This window comes from Pogona vitticeps, chromosome 1 (assembly GCF_051106095.1).
Source record: "Pogona vitticeps strain Pit_001003342236 chromosome 1, PviZW2.1, whole genome shotgun sequence".
NCBI classification, from domain to species: Eukaryota; Metazoa; Chordata; class Lepidosauria; order Squamata; family Agamidae; genus Pogona; species Pogona vitticeps.
In genome coordinates, this window is record NC_135783.1 from 314,640,931 (window position 1) to 314,651,821 (window position 10,891).

At 39.0% G+C, this 10,891-nt stretch overlaps 1 protein-coding gene across 20 annotated transcripts in view; it reads left to right on the top strand.

Annotated features, from left to right (window-relative positions):
• NPAS3 (neuronal PAS domain protein 3) overlaps window positions 1–10,891 on the top strand; it is a 932,663-nt gene that overhangs the window by 634,051 nt on the left and 287,721 nt on the right. For all 20 annotated transcript variants that reach the window (XM_020788420.3, XM_072986345.2, XM_072986346.2 and 17 more), the window contains one exon: window positions 1,193–1,282. In XM_020788420.3, coding sequence (XP_020644079.3) covers window positions 1,193–1,282 — 90 coding nt within the window. The remainder of the gene's footprint in view (window positions 1–1,192; window positions 1,283–10,891) is intronic.

The following is a 10,891-nucleotide window of genomic DNA, read 5'->3' on the forward strand; positions in this document are numbered from 1 at the left end:
CCATGTGCTACTTGTTGCCTTCCTCGTCTCTGTTAGGTTGATAGACGTGCAGGGATACAAAGAATTTACACAAAGACTCTGCTTGAACCACTTCAGTGCGATATGCTGGAAAACATTCTAAGACAGTACCTACACTATACTATTATAGTTTGATTCTGTGGAATCATGGGATTTGTAGTTTGGATCTTCTGTTGAACCACAAATCCCAAGATTTCTTTGGATGGAGACATAGTAGTCAAAGTAGTATAATATATTGTTACAGCAAGGTAATGAAGACACACCCTGTGCTTCTGGCTAAATTTGGAAGATTAGTATGTAATGTCTTGGGACTTTAAAGGATATTCTGCTGCATATAGGCAACAGTGGTCAGACCCCATCATATTCCTAATGAAAACACTAAAAGCACAATAGCATCTAAACTTCTGAATGGACTTGAAAATTAGCTTTCATTTTCTGACATCTGTGTATTAGTTTTAGGCAATAATTTGTTTTACTTGATCAAGTTTTGAAGCTCGAGTTGCTCAGAGGAGAACTCACCTGGGTTAAGTGGGTCATCAACAGTCAGTTAAAGAAAAAGGAAATCAATAATAAAATGAAAGATATTCTTGAGGAATGTCTTTTTATCTTTGTAAACAAAAATATTTCATATGTTGGGGTATGATTTGTAACCTTAAAAATAAGACTTTTTGTGTGTTAACTGATTGTGCATGTCAGATACCTTTCAGTGGGTATATCACAATAACACGTATTTCTTCATAAATAATTCTGGCGACCTTCTATCTATAATATTACAATTTTCCTGTTGACATTGTAGAGCTTAAATTCATAAGATTTCAGTGATCTCCAGGTATGAAGATACCTGACAGTAATGTGTTGACTTGTTTTGTTTGTATTCACATGCAAAAGTAAGTGGTTCCATTGAGAATGAAGAGCAGGATTATAATCCACTGTTAATTAATAAATTACTATAATCTATAGTGATTCCCCTTTTCTCTATTTCTCTGCAAAGAAATTCTTGCAGTTTCTAGACTGAAGAGAAGTAAAGTGTTAAGAATAACAATGTAAATTCATTTCAATATAGAGATTAGATTGTCTCTACTTGTGTGTATGTGTGTGTGATGTGTTAGATGATATGCTTGTATCTGACAATGAAATGTATCACCAACCTCTTGCTTTTTTTCTTACTTTGCAGTCACTGGATGGATTTGTATTTGCACTAAACCAAGAGGGGAAATTTTTGTACATTTCAGAAACAGTCTCCATCTATCTTGGCCTATCCCAAGTAAGTAGGAAATTTAATAGTGTGAGTTTCACTCTCGGGTTCATCATTTTAAAAGCAATAATCTGTTGTGAAACATTTTGCATGTTACCGAATGTATCGTTTAATGGCTGTTTCTTCTTCAACCTAAAAAATAGCCAGGGGGAAATGTGAGTGGGCATAAAATGTTCAAATGTAAAGCTGGGGAAGGTGCTTGAAAAACTTCTCCCACCAAGGATCATTACTAATTTATTGAGAACAAATGAAATTTCTTTTCTCAGTTGTTTTGAACTTTAAACCTCAGTACCAGATAGGAAAGGGACATACTAATAGTACTTCCCTTGTGTCCTATTACTGGATGTTTATGGAGTACCCTGCATTATCCTGGGAGCTGACACAATGACAGGGAGTCATTTGGAGTCAAGAAATGCTGAAAGAGACCATTAAAATGACTTGCAGGGAGGGTTTCAGCAAGGACGCATTTTGCTGCTTTCTCACATGTTCAGTAAATCTGCAGAGAACACTTTGAAATAAAATGGTTGTTTAATTACTGTTTAATTAATTATTTCATGACTGACTTAAAAATGTAAGTTTAGTGGGGAAAGAGGAAGATTCCTTTTCATCCATCATTAATGGCGGAACTTCTAGTAGCACAGCTAGTATACCATCTTGAAGACTTTTGTTTTGTTTTGGCATGATGATAAGTTGCAAAGTAGGATAGTCTGCATCTCATATAGCCACCCTTGAGGAGTTGTGATAATGCTTGTGTCTCTTTGTTTGGAATGGGGACCCACACTGCTTGTGCCTTGTCAGGATTGTTAAGGAGACACTTAGACTGGAATTTTTCATAGTGTTGTGGTTTGGCTGTGTGGCTCTAAACTAAGCTGAAAATGCTGTTCAGAAGTAATCGAAAGGGATAACTCAGTAATTTGAGAGGAAGGGGGAAAAGATACAAAGAATAGGAACCATTCACTCCTTGAAGAAAATGGCATAATTGTCTGTCATTCCACAAACTAGTGCCCACCACAGTGGTTGAACCAATGCTCCTATAAACTCACTTAGTATGACCACTCTGTTGTCATCCAAAACATCTGGAGGAGACCAGGTTGTGGAAGCCTAGTTTATAGCTATATGCAAGTATTATGAGTGTTTATTAGTTTTGTGGATGTTTTCCAAACAGAATAAGAAAATCAAGAACAAAACACAGTGATAGTATTTATAATACATCTTTTTGAAGTCTCTAGTTTTGTAACAGAATTTAATCTGTCCTTTGGAACCCTGTGTCAGAAATTTCAAACGTTATCATTAATAGGCCATACGGCTGTCAAAATGGGTTTTAAAAACATGTAGAAAAATGTGACATGCATTATTGTCTTATACTCATGTTAATCTGTTTTATGCAGTGTCCAACAAAGTTTAATAAAGCAGCAAAAAGAGGGATGAATAATTAGTTTAAACAGGTAAATGCTAATTAGGGAATTCCTAAAAGGCATCCGTTACACACCAGCTTAAAACAAATTTTACAGCCCTGCTTAGTGGTGTAATCCAAATTCTGTCAAGGCAACTGCGTTTTCTGTAATTGAGATGTGTATGTTTGCTTTGCATAACAGATGGCTCTGTATGCTTAGACTGATAGCTAGGAAAATAATAATTGCATTATTCTGGCCAAAAGAATATTAGCTGTTGGGTTGGGGCCATTTCAGACAGTCTTCCTGCCAGCACAGCATATGCACATATATGGATTCGATTTTCAAGGAAATTGATGCATCTGGAATAGTGTCGCCATCTGAAATATCATCTGTTCAAGAAGAAAGTTGGCTTTAACCCTGTACTAGTCTTCCTTGTTAAAGCATACTCCCACTCAGAGCTACAGCATCAGTAGCCAGACATTACCGGAGGACATGTACACTGTTTGTCATTCTGTGTCTACACTCTGGGACCAGGTTTCTGTTTTCCTTATTGTAAATAGTGAATGGGGTGCTGCGTGCTTCCAAACATGCAAAAATGAATGTCTTGTCTTTATTAATCTGCCAGGAAAAGTATGTGGTTTACAAAAGGATTGCTGACACTACAAAGCACGGCAAAGAGCCAGTAGGCAAAGAGCTTTTGGCAATTGTTTAAAATTGTGAAAAGGGGGGCTTTTCACCAGGTGACTGCTGTATTGTTTCTTCTTTTTTTGGTTTGATTGTGTTTTAATATCTGAACATTTGTTGTGTTTTTCTTTAAATTACTCTTATGCCGAGCTGCTGTGAGGCCCATTTTTGGCAGAAGGTTGGGACAGAATTCCAATAAATAAATACCAATACCAAGGTGAAAAAGAGAGCCAGTATGTCCATGATGCATAAATCACTCCATAAAAAAAAATACTGATTACCATGGCCTCCTATATCAGCATGCCCAGAATTTGAGACCTTTGAGAGATGTCTGTTGCCTGTCTCACCATCCTGGAGAGGTTTTATGAGTACTTGAGACATGGCTTTCTCTGTGACAGCACCATGTTTGTGAGAATCCTCTCCCAAGGGAAGTCAAACTGGCTGCATACCTCTTGAACCTCTGGCAGACAACCAATTATGTCTGGCCTTTTGGTCTCTAAAGCTGCTTCAAATTTGGGTCTTGGGGATCTTCTTAAAGAATGTTGATACTGGTGTTTTTTTAAAGCTTTTTATTAGTTTTTAGAAAATACTTTCATGTTGTACTTCACTTGGGGAAAGCTGGCAGGCAGAAAAGTAATAAATAAATGCTTTACTTACATATGTATATACCTATCTACATTGTGAACCTCTCTAAAAGGCTTATCCATATGTAATTATTTCAAAGTCTTCCCTTTCTACTACTTAGCTATTGTGGAACAGAAGAGTCACAAATCCTGATTCAAAGATGATAATGTGCTATCTACTTCTGATACAATAGAGATGCCACAGTCTGCTGTTACAGGGCATAACTCTGCTGCCTGCTCCTTTTTTAAAAAAAATGAATTATGTGCACTCCAGCATACAAGAAAGAAAGTGCTCAGCCTGCTGTAATTGAGACTGACATAGTAGTTTAGGTGTATTATTTAGTATAAATCCTCCTTAACCACTTCCTGGAGGTAGAGATCTTGCAGGGACCATGAGGAGCAAGCACGATTCAGTGTTTTGGTGTCATTTTGTCACCCAATAGGTAGGTATTCATGAGACTCTGCAGTAACAGATTATTATCTGCTTTCCAAATCACAATCTACAGCTCACTGTACTTTGAACACTTCAAGAAATGTTCTGAAAGAGAAGTACATTTGTGAGATAGAATCCATGGGTCCATTGCTCATGGATGATAGCCTGTAGTTAGCATTGGGTTGCTCCAGATAGGAGGATCTCTCTACCTGAGACAACTCAAATATTCCCCTTAGGTCTTTTGCTTTCCCACCAATAGTAAATGCCAGGGAGAAGAAAGGAAAGGATGGAAGTCTTCTTCCACATATTTACTTTGCTAGTGTACATCAGGCAGTACAAGAACAGAGTTAAACTTTCTTTTTAATGTGGCTTGCCACAACTGCACCTTAGTAAGTGGAGAGAGAACGTGTGTGGAGAAAGGGGATTGCTGGTCTGGGTTGGTAGAGAGCAATTGGCTGTAGGTAGGAAAAGAAAAGAATTATTTTGCAGCTTGGATGAAAATTCAAGATAGGGAAGAATAAGGTTCAGTAGCCCAATGTAGGTGTTATAGTAACAAACTTCCCTTGTATAGGGGACTTAGTTGAACTTTGCCATTTCTGTCATTGCTTCCTTTGTGTCAAAATGTGTCTACAGAGATGTACTACTACTACTACTACTACTACTACCACCACCACCACCACCACCACCACCACCACCGCCGTCACCGCCATCACCACCACCACCACCACCACCACCAGTAGTAGTAGTAGTAGTAGCAGCAGCAGTAGCAGTAGTAGCAGTAGTAGTAGTAGTAGTAGTAATAATAAGTACAGAGACCTGGCAATTGAAACATCTTGCCTCTGGAAGAAACACACTTCTGTGGTCCTCATAGTCATTGGGGCTTTGGGAACAATATCAAGAAATGTCACATAGTACTATAAGCAGTTGCAGATCTCAGAAATCACTCCACCATCAGAGCTACAAAAAATGGCAATATTCGGAACAGCATACATACAGTACTGTGCTGCTATTTAACAGATATTTAGGTTTTTGGTTAAAACATGTATCTGTTCTATAATAGCAGTCAATGTTTTTATAATTTTGACTGTGCTTGGTGTTTTATAATAATAATAATAATAATAATAATAATAATAATAATAATAATAATAATAATAATAGTAGTAGTAGTAGTAGTAGTAGTAGTAGTAGTAGTAGTAATAGTAATAGTAATAGTAATAGTAATAGTAATAGTAATAGTAATAGTAATAGTAATAGTAATAATGTGCCATTAAGTCAGTTCTTACTTAATGGTGACCCTTTTCAGGTTTTCCTAGGTAGAGAGTCCTCAGAAGTGTCCCCTTCTTCTGAAGGCATCTTGGAACTGCGCAACTTGCCCATGACTATACAGGCTGGCTCTTCTGGGATGAACCTCGGGAACTGAACTCCCAACCTGTGCCTCCACAGCCACATGCTTAACTCTTGGTTTTTTTAAGGGGTCTTACATGAATGGACAGCTTACAAGTGAGAAAGATGTCCCTGTAGATTCATAGGAGAAAGTGCCAATGGAAAGAGAGGGGCTAGGCACACACCCCACGAAAGCAGGGTGTACTTGAATAGATAATGACCTGCCAGATATGCTTTGATTGTATTCCTGCATTGAGCAGGGGGTTGGACTTGATGGCCTTGTAGTCCCCCTCCAACTTCATTTTTCTGTGATTCTGTGAATAGGGCTAATGCTTTGCTCTCATTTGAGGTAAGGATTGGAAACTTGTACTTCCAAGCCCCTCCACATCACCATAAATAAACAATAACTGCATATTTGTTGTTATAGTAGAAACAGACTGAGAAAAAAAATAATAATTCAGCATGTCAAAGCACTTGAGTCTCGTCCTCAGGAAGCAGTTGCTCTTGTTGCCCCAAACTCTGTCTGCATTTCAGCTCAGGTTATGTTGAAGTAGCTGGTTTCTTACATCATCCTACTTCACATTATGAATGCAGAGTCACAAATTAATCCAGATCTCTCTTTAAATAAAGAGTTTGGAAAAGAAAAGTGAATAAAATATTCCAAATGAATGAATGGTGACTTACAGTATAGTTCTGCTAACCATTCCAAATGTGATAATTCTCTTTCCCCTGAGTCCAAAGATTAGCAGTCCAAATGCTCTTTTCAGCAATCTTAGAAAAGCTGTGATAGTATACAGATTCATCACTAACACTGGCAAAAGAGAAGCTGCAATCATCCACACTAAATTAGGCATTCAAAAATGTTATTTACTGCAAAAAGAAGCAGCAGAAATAGCTCTGCAAACCATTATTACAGAAAGAAAATGCTAATCTTTCACTGTAGTGATCTCAAAATTGTTCAAAATGTGGAAGCCATTGTAGTAGGTTGTTACGTTATTGAATTCTGGTTTGTGATAAAAATGCTAGGAACAAGCATTAATGGAATATGAACACATGCGATATCTTGCTTCCAATTCTTTACGTTTCATCCATTGCTGTCTTATAAACATTCCTGGGCCCCTGCCATGAGCTGGCAGAGGTTGTGATTGTGTTGAAAAAACCTTGAGGCACTTTATACACTTGCAGTAGTGTTGGAGTTCTATTCTTGAGAAGAATGCTGGAAAAATATCTGTATCAATATAGAGAGAGACCCTGGCAGTCTTTGCTTATGTTCTCCCTACATCTGGTTTTGTTGCTCAATTAATGTTTAGATTAATGTGTTTGCTCCAACCATGTGCTGGCTAAGCAGGAAGGAGAGAAGTTAACATTTCTATAGTGAACTTTGAAGTCCTTGTTTTTTTTAAAAAAAATTGAATGTGCTATGCAACAGGAATTTTAAAGTGAACGTACAACGCTGTTGCTTCTATGGATAGATGACTTATATGAGAATGTTGATCACAAAATCAACACTGATGAAACTGGAATATATTATAATGTAAATTGTAATCTAAATATTGGTGATACTGGAATGTGTTTTGAACATTTCCCCTTCAAACATATTACTGTATCTTTCTGTCTGTCTGTCTTGTCCTTCTGGAGGGAAGAACTCAGAGGGTGGTGCTGGGGAACACAACACCACTGGGAAAGGTTGTCCAGAGTTTTGGAGCTCAATGTCACCAGCATGAGGGTGACACCCAACTCTGTCTCTCCTTTCCATCTAAATGCAAGGAAGCAGTTCTGCTCTAGAAAAGTGTCTGGTGTCAGTAATGGACTGGATGAGAGCGAATAAACTGAAACTTAATCCACACAAGACAGAGGTGCTCCTGTTTAGCCGAGAGACAGAGAGGAATAGGAATACAGCCTGTGCTGGACAGGGTCTGAAAACACAAGTGTCCAGCATGGATGTGCTTCTAGATTTATCTCTGAACCTGAATGCCCAGGCCTTGGTGGTGGCCACGAGCCCATCTGTACAGTTATACAACTACAGTGGTGCCCTGCTTAACGATTACCCTGCTTGACGATGAATCCGCTTCACGATGATGTTTTAATGGGCAAAATCCACTTTATGACGATCGGTTCCCTGCTTCAGGAACCGATTCTTCGCATTACCACGATCAAAACAGCTGATTGTCGGGTTTTCAAAATGGCCACCGGCTGTTCAAAATGGCCCCCCGCTGTGTTCAGGATGGATTTTTGGCTGCACAGGCATCGGAAAATGGCCGCCCTATGGAGGATCTTCACTGGACGCTGAGGTATTTCGCCTATTGGAACGCATTGAACCGGTTTTCAATGCATTTCAGTGGGCTTTTTTATTTCGCTTGACGAGGATTTCACTCTACAGCGATTTCGCTGGAACGGATTATCCTTGTCAGTCGAGGCACCACTGTATGCCTGATCCCGGAAAGATCAGATATAGCTACAAAGTTACATGCCTTAGTTACAACCTGGCTGGATTACTGTAACACTCTGTACATGGGGCTGCCTTTGGAAAGTGTTTGGAAACTTCAGCAGGTCCAGAACACTGCAGCCAGCTTATTAACTGGGCTGGTTATGGGAATCACATAAGCCCGCTGTTACATCAGCTCCACTGGCTGCTGATCTGTTTCTGGGCACAATTCAAAGTGATGGCTTTAACGATAAAGCCCTAAACAAATTGGGTCCAAACTATATCAAGGAACACATCTCCCTTTATGAGCCTTTCTCTCAGTCCTGCGGCCTTCACTGGTGCAGTTGGTGGGAACATGGGAGAGGGCTTTCTCTGCTCCTGCTCCCAGACTCAAGCTTCCTCCCACAAGAGGCCAGGCTGGTCTCATCTTTGCTGACCTTCCACGAGCAAAGACCTTGCTCTTGAGGCAAGCTTTCCCTTAGTGACTGACTGTCTGAGGGGGGGGGGGTGTTAATGGATTGTTGTGCTTTGTTGTTTTAAAATCTGTTTTTAGTATTGATTTCTTTTACCATTTTTAGTTTTGTCTAATTTGTCTATTTGTTTAAAAAATATTTGTATACTTAATGTTTTTTAGATTTAAAATATTGTCTTTTAATGATATAAGCTACCTTGGGTCCTTTTTAAGGAGAAAGGCGGGGTGGAAATTTTAAATAAATTTAAATAAATTTCTGTCTGTAACAATGAGAAGAGTAAATGTATTGTCTCCTCCAAAAGACACTGAGATCAGGGTCCAAGTTAAAATATTCTCAGATCAGTTCCAGAATATTGTAGGCATAAAGAAAGCGCAACCTGCTTTTGGAATTTTTTCTTTCATTTAAAAACATCACTACAATAGCTATTAAGGTAGATACTTCATTTACATTGCAGTCATATCTTTGTATAAACAGTTTAATTTGATTATATTAGCCTTATGTCAGATAATAAAAACGATGTAACCTATGAGCACTACAGCTGAAAGGTCTTACTTATGTTGCAGATCTGCCAGCTGACCTGCTGTTAACACAAGGCTATAGACATCACAACACTCTCACTCCCCTCTGTATCTGGTTTTGTATCTCACACTCCTGATAATATCTGGATCAGGGTCTGTATCTCTCCGTGTTTTGTTTTTGAAAAGCTGGCAGCCTTCTTCTTTTTTTGGCAGGCCTCCACAGGAAAGCTCAACTGCTTAGCAGCAGTAGCAAAGAATCAGTTGGTCCCTCTTTTTCTGGTGCAGTATATCCTTTTTATTCACACAGTGTATGGATCTATTTATTTATTGATAAATAAAATTCTGTCAGTTCTGGTGAGATTCTATGAATAAATACCTTGGCAATATAAGTCACTGCAATTTCTTATATGGAATATTACTTACCATGACATTGGCTAGCATTCTGTTCATTGAGAAGTAACATAACATTTTTTGTTGAGTTGTTAAGTCGTGTCTGATCTTCATGACCCCTGGACTAGAGCATAACATTACACCACTGTAAATGTGCCAGGCACTCCACTCCAGAAACAAGGACTGCAAAAGTTAATTGTGCAATCAGTTATGTCATTCCTGTTTGGTCTGAGTGTGCAGTGCACTGGCAGATATGCTTTGTGGATAGCACTTCTACCTTGGACCACTTGCACCTCCTTCAGCTGTGGCATCGAGTTACACCACGTAGCTACCCAACAGGATTCCAACTAGTGATTCACAATATAGAAACCAGGGCAAGAATTCTAAAAGTACTTTTTCTTTGTTCATAGGAATATGTTAAAAGAGGTAAATTTCAGAACAAAGCCTGCAAGTCAGAAGGATGTATCTATTAATCCATTAAATGGTATTGCATTTCTTACTGTATTTGTGTCTTTGCCATGTTTTACTCTTAATACTTTCCAAAAAGCACAAACGAAATTCTCATTCTTCCAATGCACTAAAGGAATAATAAAACAAGTGCTTAAGCCAATCACAAAATATATCACCATATAAAAGAAAAAGAATAATAACTAAACCCTATCCAAACCAAAAGCAGACTGGGGGAGAAAGCCTTTGAGTCTATCTACTTAAAAACGAAGTGACTAAATGTATCTCTATACAGAGGGAATTCCATAAATGGGGCACCATCACTGAAAGGTTCTGTCTTATTTCTTTGCCAGCCTGATTGTAGTAGTGACTGACAACTGCATGGGCAGGGCCCCAGAAGCTCATTTTAGTATATGGGCAAGGTCTTCTTTGCGCAAGTTGTCCAGCAAGCAACCTGGTCCCAAACCATTGAAGACTTTCAGTGTGCACCCCAGCACTGTGAATTTGGCTTGGAAGCCAAAAGGCAGCCCATACAGTCGGCAGAGTTATGGGCTCAGAATACTGAGGCCCCCAATAGTATGTACAGCTAACTGCGTTTTCCACTACAAACCTCTGTATAGAAGGAAAGACCTCAAAGGCCATGAGGTGGAACAGCTTTCCAAAACCACTGACTGGATATAACCTGCCAGCATGGGTTGGACCATTGTATTCCTATGCCTCTCAGGTCCAATCTGACTTGGCAGCTCAGAGGGATACTAGAGTCAGTGCTACTGAAAGCAGCCAAGAATCCAAGATGATTAAAAGGGTGAGCTTCCCAATGGATGTCAACCAACACTGCCTCTGCCTGC